Source organism: Pteropus medius, unplaced genomic scaffold (assembly GCF_902729225.1).
Source record: "Pteropus medius unplaced genomic scaffold, Ma_sr-lr_union100, whole genome shotgun sequence".
Lineage (NCBI taxonomy): Eukaryota > Metazoa > Chordata > Mammalia > Chiroptera > Pteropodidae > Pteropus > Pteropus medius.
Window position 1 is genome coordinate 5,271,292 of NW_024354875.1, and position 27,088 is coordinate 5,298,379.

The window sequence follows — 27,088 nt, forward strand, 5'->3', positions numbered from 1 at the left end:
AAAACCAATTTACTGTTTGACTTTAGCAAACTCATTTGACCTTGTTGCAACCATTTAGTAGATTGATAAGGATCTATCTATAATGACAAAATTTCTGAAAACTGATAGTCTCTTACGCTGAGGTGCGACTGTGAAGTTTGCTCTGTTTCAGGGAAAATTCTGCATCTCTGGTGTTAAATAAGTAAATCTAAGCTGGATGCTTTTGTTCCGTTCATGCTACATGAATATAGAGTTTTCAAAGTGTTCAAAATATCTTTGAAAGTCTATTATTTCATGAATAGCTAACTGACAAATATTAATTTAAATGAGAGGCTGTGTTGCATTGCTTTTGTTTCAGGATCAAATATGCTTGGCTTGAGTTTCCAGGATCTATAACTATCATCTGAATAAGTTTAGGCAAGTTCTGTAAACTTCAACTACTTTACCTAGAAGATAAAGATAATCATAGAGCTGGAGTAAGAATTAAGTAATATATCATTTTTAAAAGTACAGTATCACTGAGTAAGCAATAAATAATATCAATCGTTATTATCATTATTGGTGGTGTTGCTGTTATGATGAATTATGAACCTATATTAATGATTACATAGTGTATTGTGGTATGCACTTTTTTGTAAACATTTAAGGTGCTCGATGATGTTTTAGTTTTCAATACCCCAGTAACATTCTATTTTTTTTTGCTCTCTATTTAAACTATAGAAGTATAACTGGATAAATGAGCATGCTAGCTACCCTACAATAAATATCTTCTCTGCATCTGAAGGTCAAGGATTGCTAGATCTTTTTTTTCTTTAATGCTCCAGTATACTTTGTACACATGCTGAGTCGTTTCATTGGAATTAGGTGCATACAGAAGCAGCAGCAATGTTAAGGTTACTTTTATTTAGTGAATCACTTGTTTGAGGCAGAAGTCAGGTGGTGATTGAAGACAATNGAGATGTCAAACATATGTGATATTGTACATCTTCTTAAAAACAATTGGCTTTATTTTGAAAATATTAATAATTGCATAATTAAGGTTTTTAAAGGCAGAGACCACATCTTTTTGAATGTTTAATGCCAAAAGCTTCAGAATTTAAAAAAAATAACTGATATATAAGTTGGTCAATAGCAAACTGCTGAATAATGGATTAGTAACAAACTGTCCACATTCTACGGTTAGCTATTGATTTTTCCACGTAGGAAAGATGTAAAGAGTTATCTTAAATACTGTAAGTACCATTTTTCTTTCACTTCTTTTTAAGTTTGGGACGCAGTGAATTCTGAACTGCCGTTCTAGCCTACTTCTATTCCTTTACAAGGAATTAACTCTCAACTCTCAACTCAGATTACTTACTGCTCAAATCATAGTCATTTTTTCTTAATTTCATAGGTAGCCATAATTAGCCTACAGGCTCTTTTCTATTTTAGGCAAATGACTCACCTTAAGATATAAGTGTTATTAAAATTACATTGTATGTACATTGTTTTACTGTTTTATTTAATTGGCTAAAACTATACCCCAATAAAGTTGTTTAGTTTTCTTCACTTGATCACTAAACTCCTTCAAGAGTCCAACCAAAATGTGTGTGAGGATGAGGTCTAAGCCAAAACGTAGTAAGAAAAATGTTTCTCTACTCTCCAGAAACATTAAAAAAATAAACAAAAACTATTTGGAACTTAGGAGTCTCTGAGTCCCAGTATCACTATTTTGAAAAGTGAAGTCTTATCTAGTTGCATCCAGACAATTGCTGTGTATTTGAAGGTGTATATTTCTTAAAACTGCAGATTTAACCTCTTAATGTTTTGTTTCCCTTTCCCAGCTATTTTACATGGGTGGTCATTAACCTTCATTTACACAAATCAACAACTTTTCACTCCTAACTTGCTTCAATGGCATAAACTTCGGGACAAGGGTGGCAGTATTTGCGTAAAGAACAACTGTTATACCTCAGAATATGCTGGCTCCTTGGATGAGGCAGAAATGCAGGATTTGATTTTTCCCTTCTATCAACTCTAAAGATATTTGTCTCTTCTGTGCTAAGAAGTTTTTCAATATAAAAGCATCTTGCTGACAGCCAATAAAATTCGGTTTCTATAAACTGCTGTGAAAAGACCATTTTTCATAGGTATGAGCTCTTTCAACCTGATAACCATGCCATGATAAAATTTCTTCTTTAGCACTGCTAAAAAATATGAACTGTGTCATTCCATAGTGTTCTGGCTGTAGGTGGAGTTTTTTCATCTGACAAAATTCATAGATTGAAATGTCCTTGATTGACTGCCATCAGAGAGTAAGATTCTTTTTCTCTCTATTCTAATCACCCGCTTTCCTCCACATAAAGAAACACTAGGCAAAGAGGACATTAATTACAGAATGGCTATTGCCACATAGGCTGAGACACAATGGACAGTTGTACAGCCACATAATAAGTTCTTGAGTCATAGACCAGTGAAGCCACTTATCCAGATGTTTCAATTATGGCCCATTAAAAACAAGATTGGGAGAAGTTAAATGCAAACAGTTGCCTAAGGTCAGATTTTCAAACAAGTCACTTTTGTAGAAAAAAACTTACTTAAAAAAGGGGTGTGTGAAACCATGGGAATGGCTGAATCTAACACAAATCATTTTAGTACCTCTATTTCCTTCTTGACAATTGGCCAGCATTAAAAAACTATCTTCTGCCTAATTCAGAAAGATATGGAAAAGATTGGCATCTGAAAACACACTTTGCATAAGTTACATAAATGTAAATGTCATGGGAATTATCCAATCATTAGTCTACTGAGCATAATATATGTATATTCTGAGAATTTATAAAGACAATCTCATATCTGATTGGCTTGAGTGTATGCAGTCATAATAACTTAAATTAGTATAGCAACTTGGGTCATAAACACATTGCATTTAATTCTGATTTTATCTTAACACATTTTTATCACTCTTAGATTTGTGCTCCATTGATTCTTGGGTTTGAAACATAATCCATAACTGGTGAAACATGACAACGGGATTTATCTGAACTATTTAAGACCTCTCCATGATTTCTTGTACTTGTGATTCTGCGTTTGTTACCACCTCAGTTATACCAGCAAAATCTAAATCTTCAGAAAGCATTTTATGTATACGATTCTCCCACTGAGTCCTCATTCACACATACATGTGCACACACAACAGATACACATGCTCCCACTTACCTTTTTTTCCTTATTCTTTCAGAATTCTAATTGGACATCAAAATATACATTAATTATAAAATATTAAAAAATTATCTTATAAGATTTCAAAGGCTCGAAAGGAACTATTACTGATAAAGCATTACTAGGCTTTTAGCAATATAGATTACAAAAATTCCCTAACTCCTGTTATATTTGGTTTTATTGAGCAACACTGTACTATTGCTGTCAAAACCTTTACAAGAAAAATCACTATGACGATAACTTCAAACACATACCTTTTCTCTCAGAAATATAATACTAAATTGATAAAGAAGAACCAAATACTGTTGGTTTTAGGAAGCATAAATAGTAATTTAAATATACAAAATATATGTGATAGTTTCCTTTTTATTCATCATGGCAATATTTATAGTCAACTAACAAGTTACTCTTAAAAGATATATATGATTTGTTTAACTTAAATTTCACCACCACATAAAATCGAATCCACCCCATCCCCAATCCCCTGCATTTCCTGTTTCTTCCTTGAAAGAAAATAAACAAGTGGTCATAATTCTTTGGTCATGGTGTCATAATCAGTAAAAATGGGTGTGATGGTCTTGCGCAGAAGATCACGACCCCAAAATGTGGTGACAACTAGTTTGAAAAATTAACGAGAAATACTATTCCATTAATGAATCTAAATTTTGAGAAAGATTGGCATTTAGTGTACTAAAATATGTAAACTCATCTGGTTGAATGTTTATTTCTCATTCCTTAGGGGAAACAAACATACACATGAAAAGTTACTTTAAAATAGTGATCGCAGTGGCTTTAAAGCCGCTGGATCCACCTTCTTGAAAGTGGTCGTGCTGTTTAGCTTTTGATTCCTTGTTCCTTCCATTGTCACAGTGAACCCTGGTCTCCTCCAATCAGATCAATGATGCAAGGACACATGTCCCTAAAGTCATTTCTGAAGGAAATGTTTTCTGCTAGGATGTCCAAATATATCCTAATAACTTTTCTCTGGAGTCTGACTAACCATTGCTTAGTATCAAGATGATATTGAAGAGAAATTCTTATACAGCCAATGTAGCAAAAATATTGGTGTTGATGTAACGTGGACGTCCAAATTACGCATCGCACTCACATTCATTCCTGTCAAACCCTAAAAAACTTACAAAGCAACAGGTGTTCTTAATGAATATGATATTCAACTTCTACATTACTAGCACCAGATCATATATTATGTGATTGAACATGATTTATATCTGTGAGCCATAGAAGCCAAATGTGGGCAGAAAAGAAAAACATGTTAACTGCAAAAAACAATAATAAAAGGCATCAAGGGATTACATATAAAAGAGATAACAAACCAGTTAATACCGAAATTATATCATATAGTAAAACTCTTGATATTTCTGTCATTTATATACGTATAATGTGTATTATTTCAGGTGTCACCCATAGACTAGTAAAATATGTACATCTTAATCTCTTCTGGATTCAAAATAATCCGTGATAAATAAGTACACCTTAATTGCAAGGAAATATACATTTGATCTTGAACTTGCCACGAGCAGGCACAGCTTCCCGTGGGTTGTCCAGGGAAGCGCTGGTATTCCATTCCAATGGAGAAGCTACGTAACAGTTACTTATCACGTGACCAAGTCCACCTCCCTCTTCACGTTATGGAATGTGGATCTCAGGCCATCCCACACACCGTCATATGGCAGTATCCCAGAACACCGTTTGCTGTTTAGAATAGGGTGGAGGGCTGTACTTCTTTGCCCCTGCATTCTTCTTCCAGCTGGGCAGGATAGGCATGCTATCTTGTTTGCAAAGGCCCTTTTCCGTTTTCTGTCTAGCCTTTATTTCCTTGCACAAGCAACGCTTTTTCTCAATCATCTCAAGCATTGTATGGTCTCCATGAAACCACGGCATGCATGCCACCTAGCAAAAAAGAAAGAGTGAATACAGAGGAAACAAATAGAATGAAAGCAGGTTTTGTTTTGTTTTGTTTTTTTTGCACTGTGCTAGTAGTTGTTTTGAAAAATGTCAGCTGTTTCTGTATCTTTGAAATTCTTACAAAGCAAAATTAAAGTATGAAGACTATTAAGTATAAATTTATACTTAAATTAGTAAACAGTGTGATGTTATTAAACAGTAATTTAAGCATGAATATTTTTCCAATATGTTGTAAAAGTCCACAATACAGAAATAAAACCTTTTTTTTTTTATCATTTTAAAGCCATTTCCCAAATATTTTGCTATTACTTGTATATTGACTCCATTGTCTTCTAGGTCCCAATATGTCTAAGTTCAATTATTGGAATTTCTTTTCTAATATGAATATGATATCATCTAAAGATTTTAAGCAACAATTTCATTCTTGAAATAAAACATGGGCTAGTTTATAATTAGCATATAGAATTAAGACTTTTAATAATTCTTCTACCAAAATGACTTGTAGTGTGACTCTCGTGCTTGAAATTTACATGCTTAATAATTCTTCTGCAAAGACGTTTTTGCTATACTTTTTGATAAAATTCTTGTATGTGCCTAACTTGATATAAAATTCTTTGAAAGGATGAGCTGTGTGTTGATGCCTTTTGGTGTCCTCTATTCACTAGCCCAGGGCCTTGACCACGGATGTACACATTTTAAATGAAATATTAGGTGCTTTTTGGGTTAATCTAACCAACAGGTTTGTGTCCCAACAGGAGATTGCCAAAGTGGCTCAGAAAATTTCCAAAAGATTTATAATATTTCGTAAATTAATAATCTGTGCAATAAAAATACAGTAACTCTAATTTGGTGGCAATACAAGCAAAATTTATTGAGTGACTATAAACTGTTATAAATGGAATTAATAACACAGAATTCCCAGAGGATAGGCCGCAAATCTCATCCATCTCAGTAGCCCCGACATGCAGAACAGTCATTAAGCTCTTGATAAAACTTTTATGAATGAATAGAAAGCACCGTCATTGAACAGTTTTTTTTGTCTCTCAGAAAACTCTCCAGATCAGATATTTACAGCATTACTTCAATATTTGCATTGTATTTACCGGTCTACACAAATATTAAATCCTTTATTACTTAATATATTTTAATATCGTAGGTTGTGAATCAGTATATGTGATGGCAAAATAATAATTTCTTGGATTGGCTCTGACAAGAGTGTCATCAATAGCTTTTATAATTGTCAATACATTTCACATGTATGCATAACTGCATTGCATTATCTATAATAAGTATGCATTTTATGTCAATTAGAAGTTTATGCTACATACGGATGTCAGTTTAAGAATAATCTAGTCTTTAAAAACCTAAAAAATATAAATTTAAGCATAAAGATATAACGCATAGTTGTTTATATTCTTTACATTTTTATTTCAGAATAGTTATGTGTCACCTTCATTGATAATTTAAAATGTTAATAGAAGAAAATTAACCCTTTTTAAAAAACTGATCCCATAATATGAACCTAACTGTCTTTTTATTGGTGGCCAGATATCAATATAAATTCCATGAGAAAGCCTTGTCCAATATATGAAAGAGGGCTAGGTATTCTAAGAGAATATAAATACAGGTTGTTAGAAAAAAGCCAATTAAATTTTATTTTCAAGTTTTAAATACTTTTACAAATCTGTCAAGTGTGGTATAGAATCCTCTCATGTAAAATCTGCTATTCAACATTTCTCATTTAAAATATTCAAGAAAATAATTACTATGCTACAATGAGATGAAGAATGAGATTAGTTGTTGGAAAGACAAATCTGTTTCTCATATTTACTTTTAAATCGCTTGTATTTTTTAGTATTTCATTCTGGAGGGTACACATTCTTTTCAATTCCCCAAGCCAAACCCTAATGTTATGACTATGGCCATGTACATGGCCCAATCTCCCTCCTTGAAAGTGTGTCTAAACATCATATTTTTATTCTGATAGTAAGATGTTATGCTTCAGTTCATTAGTTTAGACAAAACAAATAGCATATTTAGCAATTATATGGAGTGTGTTAAGGATATCACCCATGAAAGATTTCACACTTTACTATTTTTTGTTTTATCATCAAATTCTTCATATCCAATTTAAATTTAGCTATAAAATCCCATTCCACTTTGCCTTGGAGTCGAAAAAACTCCGGGAGTCGATTTACAACTAATTTGAAATTAAGCCCAGTAAATAAACTCTTCTAGTTTAGCTGTTTAATAAAGTGGCCTTGTTTCTTGTCTTTAATCTAAATGTGTTTATTATATGGAGTGTGTTAAGGATATCACCCATGAAAGATTTCACACTTTACTATTTTTTGTTTTATCATCAAATTCTTCATATCCAATTTAAATTTAGCTATAAAATCCCATTCCACTTTGCCTTGGAGTCGAAAAAACTCCGGGAGTCGATTTACAACTAATTTGAAATTAAGCCCAGTAAATAAACTCTTCTAGTTTAGCTGTTTAATAAAGTGGCCTTGTTTCTTGTCTTTAATCTAAATGTGTTTATTATATACACCATGAAAGAAAGAAAAAAGATGCACAGGCAAGTAAGTATACATTGAGAGACGATTGCAAATAGTCGATCAGTTAATACGAACACACTTACACCTTTTAACATGATTCGGCACAGGCAATATTCTTGATAAGTCTATGGACATAAAATCAAGTGAAGCTCCCCCACTGGGAGGTGAAACATAAATCCCCACCCCTTAAGTGTGGGCTACACACAGTGACTTCTTTCCAAAGAGACAGTATAGGGAGGGGCAGGAGAGTAATTTTATAGGTGGTGAATATCACCTATAGCACATCAGTTGACCAACACTGATAAGTGGTGCCGACAGAATGAACCCTTATTATGATGTGATAAGCAAGGCATGTTACTCTGTGGCCTTCCTCCCCAAAACTATGACTCCAATCTAAGTCTAAGAAAAACACCAGACAAACCCAAATGGAAAGATAGTCTACAAAATTTCAGTTCTGTAATCCTCAAAACTCTCAAGGTCATACAAAATATGGAAAGTCTGAGAAGCTGTCATAGTCTAGAGAAAGAAAGGAGACATGATGACTAAAATTAATTAATGTGGTATCCTGGAAGAGATCCTGAAAAAAAGTAAAGTACTATGGGCTTTAATAATAACGTATCAATATTGATCCATTGGTTGTGATGAATGCATCATGGTAGCATAAGACATTAACAAGAGGGGAAACTAGGTGTGGGGTGTATAGAAACACTATGCATTCTTTTTAGCCTTTTTGTCGATCTAGAACTATTCTAAAATTCAAGAAAATATAATTTCAAGAAATCACATGACAGGACTCTATTCTTTCCAAAGAATAGGTTACTCTGTTTTTTATTCTTTATACAAAAGTAACATAGCATGATAGAATTAAGAGACGTAATTAAGATCCTGACTGTTGTGTGACATTGAAGAGTCATGTCTCTCTCTGAACTTGTATTTACTTTCTATATACATTGTTTGTATATGTGTGTATATATCTATAATATATATTATATACACACGGTATGTATACTTGAATATATTCCATATATATGTTTTATGTATATTGTACATACTTTATATATACATTATGTATATCGGTCACACCGTACTTTACATGGTTGTAGGAGTCAGTGAGGTAAAGCATGCGAAGGGATGGGGAAACTATAAAGTCCCATATATCATTAATAATCTCATCCACTGATCCTTCAATGCATCAGGAATAGTGGAAATGAGGAGTCTTTAAATAATTACCTCCTTTAGAAAACAAACAATACATCCTGATATTGAGTATAGTTCATCTAAAGAACAAAAGAACAATAATAATGTCCAAAAATCAATCTCTATAATATTTATTTAAAATATTCAATTTTCCAAAATATGTAAATCATAAAGAAAAAAATATTCTGAAATAAGCACTCAGAGTATTTCAGTATTAAAAATGATACCATAATATAACTGACACAAACTCGCATGTCTCTGCCAGTTTTTCTTGTTGTGCCTCATGAGTTAGCATGTAGACAATTATTATTCACTAGAGATGTTAGGGCACAATGTCAAGTGGTGACTTGTTGGCCTTGGAAGTAAGTTCAGCTGTGAGCCTTGAGATTTGTGAATAAAATTTAATTTCTTAAACAATAGACACGACACCAGTACTAACTTTCAGATACTCTCAGGGGAAAACACAAATCTGTCAGTTGATGTTGCTCTCTGTGTGTCAACTTCTCCCACCCAGACAGCCCATTTTAAGAGACCTCATCATTTCCTGTAAGCTTAATTTGCCTTCTCCAGGAGAGCGTGGGTAGTGCTCGTGGGACAACAAGGAAAAGTAGGTGTGATGGCCAGTTGGTGTGACTCCAGAAGGAAAAGATACTTGTCCAGGAATTAGAGGAGGTCGTGAGTCCCCTGCATCTGTGCCGTCCCTATTCTTAAGAGTCACAACACCGGCAGAGGTGTCAGCGTTCTCACTGAAAATGTCCTTCCTTTCCCATTCACTGGGCAGAGAGATTGATTCCTCATTAACAAATACACAAAGAATCAATATGTAAGTAGCATGGCCTTTTACATAGCTCTCCCAGGTAATGAACAGTTGCTGGCGAACAACTCAATTCCCAAATCCAGCCCACTGATGCTTCCGCATAGTCCATGAGCAAGAATTTATGTTTTATGTTTTTAATAAGTTGAAAAAATATTTCATGACACATGAAAATTCTATAAAATTTAAATGTCAGTGTCTATAAAGTTTTTACTAGTACAGACATGCCCATTTGTTGATTTTACTGTCTGTGGCTCTTTCATGCTATAAAGTAGAGTGGAGTAGTTGGGACAGAGACCATATGGCACACAAAGCTTAAAATATTTACTGTCTGGCCCTTCACTAGAAAAGTTTGCTAGCCTACTGAGTAAATAACCAATTAACACTTACAATATGTATCTATTAAAACTGCCTGATTGAAGACCAAAAAATAATAATAATATCAATATTGGAGCTATTAAAAGGACTACAAAACAAAATCAAGAGCATTGATTTATACGTGCTTATAATATGTCAAGTTTAGCCCATTAGATAAACCATAAATGATGAGACTAGGTTTTAAATCAACTCTGTCAATTAGTTTAGAGAAATTATTTGGCAAGTTGACTATACATTTTATAATTTCATCATTACACAGAAAAAGAGGGATGTTGGAATTAAAAAAATCAAGTGGGGAACCTGATTTAAATTCTCTAGATAAGAGATTTAATATGAGGTTAGCCCCTTGCTTTAATAACCTTGCAGTGGTTATTTGCTCATCTGCGATGTGTCACTGGTGACAACCTCAATACAAATGTTGTTTTGAGACTATTTTAAAAAATAATTTTAATAAATTAATTTTCTTTTTTATAACAATATTTTGGAAAAATGAGGTCAACTTTACGTAGTATAGACAATAAAATAGGCCCTCAAAAATTGAAATTGATATAACATACAGACGAAAGAGTTATAATTATCTGAAGTTGTCAACAAATTCACAAATAATTTTGCTTTATTATTTAGTTGTCAAATCACAGATGATCAAATTCATGTTACTTGATCATTACACAGAAAAAAGAAGTCTTTAAATTCGAATGAGTAAGGCTTGCTCCATGGAGCTGTTATAAACTAATTGCTATTTTGAAAGCCTATAGAGATGACTTAACATTGTAAGATTTTCTATGATAAATGTTTAAAAGGTAGTCAAATAATCTATATGATTATACAATTATTATAAACACCATTTATTGAACATTAAAAACATAAATTCAAGGTCGGAAAAATGACTGGAGGCTTAAAGATTTTTCTCCCTTTTTTTTAATGAAGGCCAGAAGGAAGTTATTTGAATAGATAACATAACATGTGCGATAGCAAAAAAAAGCAGAGACTTTTCAGTTCCATGTTCGTGAACTCATTCTGGCTTTTAATCTTACTTTGGTGATGTTGTATGAGTTATTTATCTTGTTTTCTCGACTGAGATATTATGAGAGTTAAGGAAATGAAATGTCCCTAGCTTTTAGATGCTGATGATGTTTGAAATAATAACACCTTTGGTGTAGCTTTAGCTTTTAGCATAGTTTTGGGTATATTTTGTTTTCATCGTTAAGTCTGATCTATTAATTGTTTTTTTTTTAATTATTCTCTTGTACTCCTTGCTCATTTGTCAGCAATGTGACTCAGAACTTACGTCTTATGAAAGGATTATTAGACAAGTTTACACTTGAGGCATGTACTGGAATTGTAGTGTTTATTTCTTATGTCTAAATTTAGTTTTGCGATATAGATAAATTGATAAAATGAGAATCACGTCTTGATTTCAGAGTTGCTTTTAAATGCAGCATCATGGGTATACATTAACTCCTGCCCTTCTTTTTCTAGATCTTAAGATTCTCCTCAGTGTACAATCTCAGATCAATTACTAGACATGTAATGAAAAACATCATATGTGGATATTTTAAGCCACATGTGCTGTTTGTTTTTACATCTCTGTGATTGCATACATGACCGATTATGCAAAACTCACCCATCAAAAAAGATATAAAAATTATAAGTTAGTGACTCTTTTAAATGCAGGGCTATAAAGACAAAATAGAGTTTCAAGTTCACATAGAGTGCTCGCTTCCTTTGCCTGCAAAATGAAGAAAATACCTAACTCTTAAGTTTTACAATGATATCTTTTAATCAAGCCCTAGGTCACAAAACCCTTTCAAGAACAGAGGTTGGTTTCAACTTCTGTGCTAAACAGTGACAATTATAGCTGATTCCAACTCCTCCAATATGTTGTGCATCCATCTTTAATAACAATCCTATGTTTGTGGGCACGTTTGATTTCCTTCTTTCTTAGGAGACAGCGTAGGTGGATAAAATAAATAACATGACCTGGTTTTGCCACTTATTGGTTGTGAGATCTGGGACATGTCACTTAACCTTCCTGAAACCTTGTTTCTTTATCTGTAAAATGAAAATCATAAGGGCTCAGAGTGGTTGGGAGGATTGGATGTAAAAATTTAGCATCAACTACAAAGTGGACACACAAAAATGTAACTCCTCTATCCCAAGGAGCTTGTGAGTTTTTCGAAGACAGGGCCTCTTGTCAGTCCTCAATTCCTTCACCTTTAGCACATGGAAGTGTGGAATAAATGTTCATGAAATGAATGAATGAATAAACAAACGGAAGACTAGAAGTGTAATGCTCTCTGAGTGTTTTCAGGAAAGAAGCTTTTGAAATTTTTGATTTAATGACTGATTTGTTTCTACTTTGACTCGATTGAATCTAACAATATCCTAAATTGTACAAGGTTAAAAATATACATTTCCTGGAATTTTTGAACCTCGGGAGGCATCTAACCTTAAACTCAGCCCTCAATGCCGCGTGAGACATAATCTGGTTGTTTTACAGCTGAAACGTCTGTCTCAGACTTTGAGGTCTTTGAGTCCTTGAGGTCTCAAGGTTTCAAATCCTTTGAATTTTAGGATGTCAGAATCCTTGGCCCTTTGGCTCAGGTTAATTGACAAAGTGATGCTCCCTGAACCTTAGTATTCATTCAGCCTCCTTTGGGAGTTTGCTAAAACGCAAATTCTTGGACACTATCCCTAGAGAACCTGACTCCAGGTTCTGGATAAAATGGCTCTCAGGCAACTGCATTCAAATGGTTCAAAAAGCAGCTAATTTCAGAAATGTTTCTCAAATCTGTCATCATCCTCTACATTGCCAAGGTCATTTTCTTGGTTCAGCTGCTGGACTATTGAGACTGCATCCAATGTCCCACTTAACACACCACTTCCAATCTGCCATCCATACTGCTGCCCAAGTGCTCTCTGCGAAGCCCCCATAAAGTCATATTAACTCAATGGTTTTCCTTTGCCTAAAGAAAAAACTCATAATAATGGTCTCTCACAACGAGTTTTCACATTGTCTTTTCTGGCAAATTTATTTTACTCCAGCCATTTACGTCTCTCTACAGTCATAACTGTGCCAATATCAGTTGCTCTCATTCTTTAGATCAAGCTCTTTCTTACTAGAACTCTCTTCCTCCCCACAGCCTTTCATGTGAAATCCTACATACACTTTTGAAGTTGAGTTAAATGCAGCAAGAATCCATTCTGCAATCCTCTATGACTCGGAGAGCCATGATTGTTTATTGCTGGCATAGCATTTCTTCACTCATTCATTACTTCCTGAAGTCAACAGACCTCTTATGCCATGCTATGCATATTGTGTTTATTACGGGTTTTGCACAAGATTCTGAACTTCTGGAAAGCAGAGATCTTTTATCAATGATTTTTGTAGCCCTACAATTCTAAGTTGCTACTCTCAAAGATGTCCCACAGTGTTTTAAATAGTTAAAACTTCACTGAAATAAAATTTCCAAGCGACTAATTTGAGAGAGATTTTTTTCACATTTTTCTGATTATAAGTCATATATACCTATTCTACAAAACATAGATAATAGTAATATAGTAAGTAAAAATCACCTATGATACCACCATACAGTGTAGTATATTGCCTTGTATAAAAATCACATATATAGTATTTTATGTATATGTGCATATATACACATAATTATATCTTTTTTAATATTTGGAATTATACTACATATAAAATCCCATATTATCACATTTTTCTCATTATCATAGTCTTAACATTTCTCAAGACATGATAATAAAAACAAATTTTTAATTACAAATCTATTTAGCCATTTTATAATTGCTCACATTAAGTTGACTTTTATTTATTTTTTATTTTTTGACTTTTATTTTTTTAAATGCTGTAAATAATGTTTTAATATTTTGTGATTTATTTTCTTCAAAAAGCCACTCAAACGGTAATTGCTATGTCAAACGGGACAGAACACTTTGAGGCTTGTGATACAGATAGAGGCTGTTTGTCTTCCAGAAAAGTTAAACTATTTTCCATTCCCATCAGGAGTTGGGGACTGTCCTATTACACTTTATTAGAACTGAGTGGTGTTACCTAAAGAAACAGTAAGCGAGCAAACAACAACAACTTGTGTAAATTGTATGTGTCTAAAAGAATCCTTGGATCTCCACACTTACTTTTACTATTGGTGAGTTGAATGTGTTTGAATATTTTGCCAATGTTTCATTATGAAAGAGTTGACCCATGGCCTTAATCTGTTTAATTTTGAATGAGTTCATAATTTTACTTGCTCATTAACAATTTTTATATAAATTTGGGATATTTATGTTTTATTTAACAATAATTTTCAATGTTTGGCACTTTTATAATTAGTCATTTATGTTACTTCAGACAGATGATTCTAATTTTTATGTAATCAAATCAATTGATTTTTTCAACATTTACCCAGTTTTATTCTTTAAAGTTTTTGCCTTTTTGATAACCTATTAATATAATTCTTTATATTTTTTAAGATTTTGGAGATTTTGAATACTTTAATTCATATTTTGTTTATTTGTATATACTCTTCCTTGTTAAAAGTTATGTTGTAAGAAAGGGAAATATATTTAATAAGAAAAATGAGACAGAAGTTAAAAGAATGAAAGGAAAAATTTACCTTTTAATTCTTTATGAGGTGAGATTCTTTTAGTCATTTTAAATATTTAATCAATTGTTCAAGTACATATTTACAATCATTATAGTTGTCACATTTCAAATTCTATAATTATAGTGTCATTATAATTACATATTTTTATTATTTTAGTATAAAATTTCTAAAATAAGTTAGCAAGTTATATTCATATATATGGTGAGATGATAGTGTCTCTTGATTACAGTAATTTTGTGCTAGATTAAATAAGGGTGGTATAGTTTGCTGCTGAAAGATGAAAAGATTAGAGGATTTATGAACTACCAAAACTTTGGTGGAGAGGTGAAACTTTGACCTTATTATTTCTTATATTTGTCATCACGGTCATCACCACCATCCGCTCATCTTCATTTTTATCGAGACCATGGGCACAACAATCGTCGCGTGTCCTCTCAGTGTGCAAGGCACTGTGTGAACACTCCACCTGCTTTTGGGCTTCATCATAGCCCTGTGATCACCATGTTCTAGATGAGAAAATGGAGTTGAGCAGTGGTTAAAGATCGCTGAGCAGCCTCTGGAGAGATTCCACATTGGGTGCGAGAGGGAATTATCAAGACAGCAAAAACAGCTTCCCTCCCTCCATCAATAGTTCCGGTTCTTGGCTTCTAACCCACAAGAATTCACTCAGAAATCCCCCGAATATTTTCACCCAATTATCTTCCATATCCCAGAGTTAAACTGCAAAGGTAGTTCTGCACTTTGCCTTCTGCCTGGCTTCCTTCTTAAAGCAGTTATTAGTAAAGCGTTTAATGGATGGAATATCCCGATAGAGGATGCGTCCAAGTGCCGAACGGTACCTTCATTACAATAAAGACAATGATTTCTTTCTTGTTGTATAAGAATAGCTCTCTCTCATTCCACTTCCCTGCTTCTGCACTGGTTGTACCTCTACATAACACACGTGCTGAGAATACATGGCCTGCCCTGCGCACTGTACCGAGAGGGGTCCCTGGGAAGATACTTTCCTTTTTATTTCATTAACCACAACTGACGTTCATTTTAATAAACACTTTTTTCCTGTTTCACGATAGCGAACAATGTAGCAATCCCCATACATACTGATGCTTCTCCAAGTATATTCACAAGTGTGGTGAGATGTTAGTGTCAGCTGATTTAATGAATTGCATTAGGAGAGAAAGCCCAAGAGAAAGGCTGCATAAGGGAAAAGGTTAGGGATGGGTTTTGTACCACCATGAAAGAAGATGCTAATTACATCAAACCATCATTTTTACAAATTCCTCACGGTAGCAGAACTTTAGGGAAGAGTAAAATTTCAACATCTAGAAAAAGGAAGGTTTTAAACATTTAAAATGTATCACATTTGCATATTACAAGATGACAACTAAATGCAAAAAAGCAAGTTGTCAAAATAAGATGTTAAGTCTGTATGGCTGGTGAATAAATGCAAATTGGCAATTGTATGAGATTTAGCACGTGTTCTCTGGTGAAAGCCTATGATCAAACATACAATGGAAACCTATCTCCCCAATAATACATCATCCATCCAGGTGTGAGTGACATGGTCCTTGCATCTTTATACATGTACACAAGAGCATATGTACAGATGTAATAAGTGGATTTTTCTGTGTAAAGATAACAGAAAAACACAATGACTAAGAAATAATGACAATAATTTGCATGAGAAAGAGTTTGATTTGTGATAGAATTCTCAAGTGTCTGAAATTGCATTAAAGTGTTGCTGCATTAAAATTTGTATGAAGTTGTGAAGGACATCTTAATATAAGCATAAATGATATGATATAATCTATGGCACTCGAAATACAACATGAGGCTTTTCGGAGGAAAGCTGTTTCATGTCCAAATATAAAAAACATTATTACAAAAATACTATGTCCATGTCCATAGTCATGACCATATATAATCTTTAAAAAATTATATATATATATATATATATATATATATATATACACACACACACACACATATATATATATACACACATATATATATATGTGTGTATATATATATAGAGAGAGAGAAATTTTTTGATTTAGCTTTGTACTATTTTACGATTATAAAGTGTTTGCCCTTGGAAAGTAAAAAGGCTATAGAAAAATGGCGATACATTTTTTCCCCCTAATAAAAAAGACATGACATATTTCTCAGCAATTAAACCTAATGACTACAGATAAAATTTCAGCTGTTAATTGATTAAGCTAATTGTTTGTAATAAAGAAAAAAAAATCTCGGAGCAGGTTTCAGAATTAATTTATGTTTTTAAATGAGCAAGAAGTTTATAAGTAGAATGTCTTAAAGAGACATTCCCTGAAGGAGCAAACAGTATTACAAGATAAAATTCAATTACAACACATGTATTGATGTTTTCCACTAAGTGTATTCTCTTAATCGCTTCCATTAGCATTAATTTAATTTTGAGTTTAATTTCATTATAAAATATTGGCTTTTAATGGTGCATATGGACTTGACCACAGATAAATTAGGGAGAGATACATTTCAGTAAACATTTGTTTTATCCAGCAAAAGAGAGAGAGATTTCTAGGCAAGCAGAGTATGTTAATCCTCAAGGAACAGATTTTAATAATAATCTCTGGAACAGCTAACAATCATTTTTAGTACTTATAACTTTGAATAGAGCTGGAAAAGTAAAGCGAATACATTTTTTTCTCCACTAGAATGCATTGCCTAATATGAGCATCATGTTGTTATGAAGGAAAAACACACTGGCAATCAGAATAATTCAGTTCTGAAGCCAGCTTTGCTATTTACTAGCTCTATGCAAGCTCCTTCACTTGTTTGGGTCTCAGGTTAGAAGGACCAGAAGGTACAAACTGTGACATGCAGGGCTGCTTCAGGCCCACAGTTGTATTTTGTATAAAATGCACAATATTTATGTAATAACTATGTGTGGTGCCAGGCGGGTACTAGACTAATCAGGGGATCGCTTTGTAAATTATGTAAATATCTAACCACTATGCTGTACAGCTGAAAAAATTAAAATTTAAAAAAAAAATTGCACTATATTTAAAATTTTTGAGCCGATGTGGAAAGAGCAAATCAGTAAAGTATACTCTGAGAGAGAGAGACAGAGACAGAGACAGAGAGGAGGAGAGAGAGAGAAAAAGGAATGGAGGCAGGAGTAAGAGGAGGAAGCAAGAGCACCTAGATTTCGACTTTTCTTAAGAAATCGGAAAGACATGGCAACCATTGTCTGGAGCTGAGTTTTCTCTACCATCATTAAATAGGCTTGTCTTTCTGTGTGAACCTGGTCTCCATTGTAATTCATCGCGGCGGCAAAGTGCCAGTTGCCATTTTTCATTTCGCTGGTAATGAAACTTTTCATACACTAGAAAAATACGTTCTGGACTGCGGATTCTATCAGAGTGAGAAAATACTCATTTCTAATGCCTCCTAGGCAGTGGCAGGCATTGGGGTCTGCATCTCCATAATGGCACCATCTAAATAAATTTCCTTTCATTCTGTGATTCCAACTCGAGCCACATTGACCTCAAGCTTGAGGCCTTTCATCCTAACTCAAAACCAGCACTTACCCCACAGTAATCAAAATAATCCTTGCAAGGTCGACCAGAAATCAATGAGACTTTTATTATAATTGGATTTCCTCAAAAGGAGTTGGACGTTTTCTTTTTAGATAAATTCATCCCAATCTTCATGGGGTTAGTAAAGAAACACGTTGTCTGAGACACCCAAACTCCACTTAAGAGCAGGTAGTTTCTTTGTAGCCCATGATCTACCAAGTCAAGAGCTAACAGTCAGGCCCCTTCCTTGATGCTTCATGTCTTCCACCACACGTGCTTCTTCTCTCCTGCTTCCCAGGCTGTTTGCTTACTGCCCAAGAAGTCACCCCTCAGAGCAGCAAAAAACGAGGTGCCACGCGCTCAACTAAGTGTTGGCTGGGAGACACGGGCTCTGTATAAGAGGTCCTGTGCTCGACAGAGAAACCGTGCAAAGCCTTTCATGCGAGTCTCACACGGAAAGTCACGAAATCTAATTTTCAGAATTAAAGGCTCTTATTTGCTGTTAACACGCTTCTCACGAGGGCAATTTGACGCAGTTTGCTCAAGTTTAAAAACGAGAATGGATTTTTTTATTAAATGATAATTAATGTTATAACCATGGAGGATGACAGCTACTTTAAAAACATACGTTCTAAATCGATACTCACAAAGCTTCTGTAGTTAAGCATCGCTCTTCCAGCTTGAAAGCAATTAAGGTTATTACCTAAAAAATGGTTTTGCCATTTCAGCATCTACCTTTCCAAGAACCACCTATGGGCCACTCTATTCATAAGGACCAACTTATGCTCAGAAGGAGAATCAAAAGTAAGATTTAAAGCTATAAAGTCCTTGCTCGAAATTACTCCGGAATTGTCTCCGTGCCTCAGCCATATCATGTGTCCCTAGTACACAAGTCACTTTATCATTTCCCATCACGATGACTTTCATTTGGGTGCCTCAGAGGAAGAGAGTCAGCAGAGGGAGGATGCAGGGCACAGTGACGAGGAAGAGCAGAAAAGGGAGGAATAACTAGAACCACAAGACTTTTCTTCCTAGAGAACAGTTTTCATCATGTCATTTACCTGCCTAGTAATGTCAAAGCGCCCCTATTGTCGAGAGCATGTGACTACATAGCTTAGGTTGCTATGGAAACATATGGACCTTATGGCCACATTTGCTGTCATGATCTCACTGTCTAAAACTCCTTCATTAAAACCCCGACTCCCTCCAGCTTGTGGCAGCCCACTCCATTCCTGACTCAGATCCAAAAATGGTTTCTCTCAATCAAGAATGCAAGATGTCCAAAGATGTGACGTGCCTATTACTTTTGAAGATTTGAGCGATTCTTTTCGATACGCTGTTCTGGGCTCAGTTTCTAAGAGCCTGAAGCAATAACCAACACAGCTTGAGAAATCCATGCTTTCATAAAAACGATCATGACAAACTTTCTCCCCCCGCCCCCCCTAATTACCAAAATCAGACCGATAAACCACTTGGAAACAAAATACAAGTGGGAAATAAAAGTCAGAAAGACAAGGGAGAAACAGGAGGATATGGATATTTTGTACTAGTTTGTCGCTACTTGAAAAGTTCACATGAAATTGAGGTGGCCAAAAAAATTTTACTATTACTTTCATCTCTTCTTCCCATTTCAACCGCTTTTCCCGTGGCTCTCCACGCTTGCCAGTAAAAAGATAATTCGAAATGTATTGGCTACATTCTAGTAAGATAATTCATACATTACTCATGAAAGACCTTACAGTTTTTCGTGGCTATCCTCGGGGCCACAGTGGAAAATACTAAAGAGACTATATTTTTCAATATTCTATTTTTCTTGGACTATCTTCCCCAAGGCCAGTATTTCATGAACGTTGGCTGATGACATCGACATAAATGGTTGTCTAAGTTGGTTCAGAAAGAAAACTTCTCACGCTCAAGGCCATACCTGCTATCACCGGATGGTTTGGCTCTTTCAACAACCTTCCAAAGAACACTGAGGAATAGAGGGGATGCTTCTCTGTAGCACTGATGGTAATTGGGGTGCTAAACATAATATTAACAATGACAGACAAATATTGAGCACATATAATGCACAGGGTACTCTTCCTAATCGTTGAGATATGCGAACTTCTTTCCTCCTTGCTGCAGTCTTGTAAGGTCAACAGTATGATGCCCATTTAGTAGATGAACAACTAAGGCTCTGCAAGAAACGTGCCCGGAGTCACTGAGCAAATAAGTAGGGCCAATGAGAACCTGAACTCAGGTGAACTAACTCCATAGCCCCCATTTTTAAGTCTTATACTATGTGGCTCTCTGTTCTTGGGGAAGCGGTGTGAACGCAATGAGATCACAGATAGTTCATACTGTGTATCTATTCCTGTTCCTGAAAAATAGCAGGAGACCAAGAAATGTTCATTTTCTTTTTCAGACTATTTCACAGATTAAACCACTGAGGTTCAGAGGAATTAAATGACCGACCCAAAGACACGGTCCCTGGGGATGGAATAGCCACGTCTAACCGCAGGATCCACAGAGCTGCACAGCTCGTCTCTGAATGCAGTAAGCCATCGGCGAGTCCTAAGGTGTGGACGCTTCAGGGGTCACCCCCTCTGCTTTTGTACCATCACAGCTATCACGATGTATGCATTTATGTCTACAATAATAATGTATTGAGGACCTACTACTCTCCAGTTACGCAGGGCTAAATTCTGACTGTGTATCTCTCAGGACAGACAAAATCTTTCAGACGCGATGCTCTCTCTTTTCCCCCACCCCTCACCTGTCAGCCTGAGATAGCAGATTCAATGGAAAGCTCAGGTGTTCTCAAGAATGACAGAGCCGCAGGTTGGGAAAGGACCAGGTCTATCCATCAGGAAGGGTCATCAACCAGGAACATCCCTGTTAGAGTCGTGTGACTAAGAAACATTTTTTTAACAGAAAAAAAAAAACACTAAAATTTTGGGTTGTATCTGTTATAGTAACTCTGATATACACTTAACTAATATACAATCACAAATGTAAAAAGCAAATACAGGAAGGATATGGCTATTGGACAACTTATGTTTTAACTAATTTGTCTTTTGTCTAGAGCCAGACCTGGAGGGGGATGGATTAGAATATTTCCTGATAACTTACATCTTATCTTTAAAAAGACATCTATGGAGGGATACATATCTAATTATGGTTGCCATGTGATGTCAGTGGTTAGATGATCTCTTTACATCATGTTTATGAATGTGTGGTTTCAGAATTACAAAAAAACCCAGCCTTCTAACAGCCAATAGTCCATTTCTGGTTGTCAGGGAATATAATTGCATTGGAGGGGACATAGGGGAAGTTATGGCTATTTCGGCATTTCATTTGATAAAATAGAAATACTAGTTTCTATTAAAATATGATTATGCGACATCAATGACATATATTATGTCCTTATAATAGTTATATAAATATGCTATCTCTGTTTTTTTTTAAATTTATGTTCACCGTAAAATTCCTTGAATTAAAAAAAAAAAATGAACTTCTTGAGAAAACTGAGCACTAAACTAGAAAAAAATACAAATTATTGTCAGTGGAATAAGGCAAGAAGCTATGCCATAGTTGGCATTTATATTAAGGTGAATGTTAAGAATGAACTGTGAACACTCCTCGCCAATGTGATGAAGCCCAAGAATGAACTCCACACTCATCTATTCGTTTCGATGCTCTCTTCCGAGGCAGGACCTAGACTTCCTTCCACAGACCGGAACTTGAGCAACACTTTACTCTCTGCCAGACATGTCTTTAGTTAACAAAGAAGAGACTTCTTGGGTCAAACTTCATCCAGACAACGTTTAAGAGGTGTCCACTGACATTCTGATGGGAAGTGTTGGAGCACGTGCATGGCTGTAGCGAGGAATCCAGACGCTCACTGTGTGTGGCAGGGATTTACACAAGAAGCGGGGAGGCCAAGAGCTAAACTGAACAGCACAGTGCGTTAATACTGTCCTCACTGCCTTACAGAAGACCTCATCTCGCGTCTCTGTTTATATTTACTAGGACAGTTGTGAATGTGTCTATATTACAGATGAGGAAACTGGGGTTTCAGAGCTGGGCAGTGAAGGACAGGAAGTCTGAAGCCAACACTGGTTGATTCTACAACCGGCCATCTTTCCTTTCGCCAAAGGATTCTCTCAAATTAGAAGATAAAAGTCAATAATAAAATAGCTTTGAAAAAGAAATTAAAAGACACCGTTAAAAACTTCTCTCTGAAAATGAAACTGTTACTATCAACGTGTTTGCATTATCTAAATATTGTTTTAAGTTTTATTTATGGTAAATAGAATTACTTTAATTCAAAATAATTACCAAACTCTCTGAGGAACATTGTAAACAAAATTGTAAGAAAACACTAAGGCACTCTCTGTAACATATAACTAGTAAAAACATCTCACTTACTAGCTTTATTTTTTCTAAGACCATGATTTCAAATTATACGGTGTTATTCATATTTTCTTTTCAATCCTTTTCCCCCTGAAATAAAGTGCTTGCTTTTTTAAAGCATTCCTCAAAAATGAGAACATGCCTCCTAAAGCAATTTGTAATTATGTCCATACTTGTTAAGCTACATTCTTCCCTGAACATACTTGCCAAGTTTCTCATACAATATATTTAATATCTTTCCCTTAGCTGGAAGAAGAATAAAATAATTTATTCATTGTCCTTCGAGGATTGAAAAATGATAACAAAACCGATGATGTTGTCAACTCCATTTTATCATAAATTGCCATTATCCTATACTCTTTAGGACTGTAATTACAGCTCATCTTAATTACTACTATTTTTCAGATAAGGCACCTGAGTCAGAGAGGTTAAATAATTTGTCCGTGGAACTCAGCGAGGGGATAACGGAGCTCAGACTGAGCCCAGAGTTGCTGCAATCTGCACATTTGCATCCAGTCTCACCGTGGTTGTGAGCGATGCATTTCATAAATGAGCGTGTTCCCACTGGATTTCTCTGGGCCCCCAAACTTATACCTCAAACCTTACCATGCAATTCAAAAATATACTATTCTCTAAAAACAAATAGCCTTTATTTTTACTCTCTTTAATAAAATCCTACAAACTGAAGGAAAGGTTGCCTCTTTCCCATGAAATTTTAGAAAAAGTTCCAAAAGAACTTGGCCTTCGAAGATGGAAGCCATTAACTTGTTCTAAGTTGTTAGAAGAGCAGCTGAAACTCTTTCATCACTAGTAAACAAGAGTAGCAAAAATTATTAATATAATCTATGGGGTTTTGAAAAAATCATATCTTGTCAAGTGATTTGAGAAGCTAGTAACAGATAACCATTTGTTTTACTGTAGAAATTAAGAATCTCACCATTTCTCTCCTCTTAATACTTATGACTAGAGTTTTACTCCTCACTTCGCTAAAACATGACCTACATACATAATCAGTACGTTATTAGAAATACGACTCCCAGATTGTATCTCCTGTTCTTGTTCTCTGAACCCCAGTGAACCCCATGACCTTGGCAAACATCAAAAACTCTTCAGGATACTCCCGCTCGGACTAAATATAACCTCTGATTTTCTCAACATATTGCTCCTGGGAGAACCCGCGAGGAGATCAGATTTGGAATACAGGAGGTAGCACCTTTTCCACATCTCAACTGATAAAAGGCCACTATGGAGGGACCTCCTGACCTCAAATAAAGAAAGAAAATTCAACAGAGCAATGACAAGTCAGGGGTCACGGTCACAGGACAGGGCCTCTGGACTGAGCATTCCACCCCTGCTCTGATTCACTTTGCACATCCCTAGTTTCTCCAAGAATCACTATCACATCTTAACTCACGGAGGCCCTCTGCATGCTCACCAGTAACAGCCCCAAAGGGGCCGACGTGAATGCAAATAACTTTCTGCCAATTGCTACGAATGGACTAACCTTCTTCACCTTCCACCAAAGTTTCTAGATAAAGGGAAATAAATTTCTGAGAGGTACTAATAAACTCTCAAGACTATTTTTATGTTAACTTCACAAAGCATCTCATTTGCAAACACCAGAAAATATAGCCCTTCTTAACACGACATGTCAGATGCTTTTTAAACTCCCAAATCCATACACCACAACCTAATACATATTCAAAGCCCCAAATTCTGTGCAAGTTACACTTCCCTCAAGACACAGCTCTTCATCAAAGTCTTGCTAGGAAAGATGGAACTTTTTTTCCATTTACTTTTATTTCTCTCTACCCAGCAGCTCTCAGAGCACAAAGCTCGTTGCTGAAACTCTACCGGTCCCAATTCAGGAAAACTAAGACCCTAAGCTTTGTGTCTTCTCCCGACTTCCTCAGCCTTGAGCGGGCCTTCTGCTCATCACACGGCAACGGGCAACTTTGTGTTCAGGAAGAGAGTGTCTGCTTTGTCATGATGTCCAAGATTAAGGGGAAAGAGAGGAATGTGAGTTAAGTACTCACTACTCTGTCCTCTGTTTGGGGGACTGGAGATGGCTGGAGATTCCTTTGGCACTTTCACCCTCCCTGACGAGGAAAAATGAATAGGAGGTTATATTGCTGGTATCCCAGACTGTCCTTGTCTCACCGTGTGTCGTTTCTCAAAGGAACCTGAGCTAACTACTCTTCATGTCTACTAATTGCTCACAAGAACCAGAATTCTATTACCCAAAAAGCTTACATGGCCATTGCATAAGACATTAATTTGAGTTACAAATGCATCTATCTCCTATCACCGCCTGGAGAAAAAGGAGTTTGCTATTGATTCATAGCAATAATCCAAAGCTCAGATTTATTTTTCTAAAGATATGGTTGTCAGTAGTGCAAATGCATTTTAGGAAAATTGACTTTTTTTCCAGATCTCTGCCATTCCAAAACATAGTCAAAAAATTTTTTTTGAATTATTATTTGCCGTTCCCAAAATGATTGCTGAAAGCCTATAGTAAGATTTTTAGACAAAATACTGAAAGCATTTTCCCAGGATGGGCTAAACTAAGTCAATAGCATCCCCTTGTGGTAATTGGAGGGTTTACATACTACAGTTAAGACGATTAATTTATAAGGCTCTTTTAAAAATTCCTATAGAATTATTTATAAAGACCTTTAAGATTCACCGACGGCCCTTCCCTGGCCTCAGGCAGAGCCACACTAGTATCACCTCCCCAATTTGGAAATCTGCTGTGGTTTTAAAAGTCCCCAATGGGAAGGTTTCATGACCTTTCCTAGTGAAGCATTCTAGGATTTCACTCTCAGGTCTAATAAAAATACCTTATAGAGCAGTATGCACCCATTTCCTCCAGCGAAACCTGCCTCTTCCGCTGAGATGAGAACCAGATGGTCTCTAGCCTTTATTCCTTGGCGCCTGTGTACCTCGGTAAAGTCGCAGAGAGGGAGCCGTAGCAAGATCGAATGAAATGGTTTCGGTCAGAGGAATCCATCATGGCCCATCCATAAATCTTTCCGCTAATCTTAAGCCCACTGCTCAGAGCAGAGGCTGTGTTTAATGGGCCAGAGTGTGCAAAGCGAGGATGGTCATTGAAAGAATGCTTCGGCTTTACCTCACGCAACGTGAATCCCTCGCCCTCCGACCTCCGTACACTCTCACACCAGCCCGACCCTCCTCACAGGTGATGCTCAAACTGCTTTTAACAACGAGAGATATTTTTTTTGAAAAAGTGTCTAATAATTTAATCTTTGCACATCATTAGACTATGGGACAAAACTAAAGTTAATTTTTTATTTTTTATTTACATAATTACACCATCTCCCTGGTACATCCTGGATATGTTTTGGTAAGGTCGACATGAGAAGTCTGTGAAGATTGTGCTGTTTTTCTGGGGTTTTTTGGTTTTGTTTTTAACTAAATATAGAATTTCCACTAAATGAATAGTAGGAATAATAATCATACTGTTTTATTATTGTTGTTACTTTGAGTAATTAAGAATGTAGGCTTCTAATTATGTCTCTAGATGAGGTTTGCTTTTATATTCAGTTAGTGTAAAGATTAACTTTTTTGCCTCGTATTTTTTTGGGGGGGGATGGGGAGTGAGGTTTTAAAGGATGAATTAAACATAATGATACCTTATTTGTGGTAAGTAAATATGGAATAAGCAGAGACTTATTTGTGGAGCCTTAATTTTATAACAACATAGTACAATAAATGCCAAATTCACATCTCATAATGACTTTTGATCTTTTCTCTAAAAAGGAAAAGAGATTCATGGACAGTGGTGATAATTAACACCCATTCCATAAGTGCATATACCATGTTTTATGCTTGCAGGTAGATAATATATATTATAAACGAACAACCAACTGCACGTTCTTGCCTAAAACCTCACTATAAATTAAACAGGGACCATACACTCATTTGTGGTTTGTTGGTATTTATACTTGTCAATCTTATTCTATGTCGGCAGTCAGTGCATATTTAACCCATTTCCATTTAAATCTATAATTAACAAACAAAAAGGGGGGCACCAGTTGGGTCACAATGGCTTTTTATTTTCTCTTGTTCATTCATGCATAAGCGTTACCCAGCATTGAACTTGGTAAACTGTCAGAAGATTTCTAGTCCTCTTCCCCCATCTAGTGGTAACAAACGGTATAAACATTTGCAATAGGTATTTGCCTTAAAATACTCAGAGGATTGCGGCTGAGGTACACAGGAAAGGACATCCTAACTAGAGTGACTAGAGGAGAGCCGTTCAAGTCCCAGACACGCCACTTCTATATGAACTTGAGACTTCACTTGACCTTTTTCAGTTTTCTCATCAGGAATAGAATATGATTATGATTTGCAAGATGACAGGTCTCAAGAGAAAATGTTATGTCAAATCTATTTAGAAATTGACAAAACAAAATTAGATTGTTTTTT

General features: G+C 35.4%; 1 protein-coding gene across 1 annotated transcript in view; it reads right to left on the bottom strand.

Moving 5' to 3' along the window:
* Window positions 1-4,702: 4,702 nt before the first annotated feature.
* NYAP2 (neuronal tyrosine-phosphorylated phosphoinositide-3-kinase adaptor 2) overlaps window positions 4,703-27,088 on the bottom strand; it is a 238,795-nt gene continuing 216,409 nt past the window's right edge. The window contains exon 7 of the mRNA XM_039855507.1: window positions 4,703-5,091. Within this exon, the coding sequence (XP_039711441.1) occupies window positions 4,864-5,091 (228 nt within the window). The 3' untranslated portion in view covers window positions 4,703-4,863. The remainder of the gene's footprint in view (window positions 5,092-27,088) is intronic.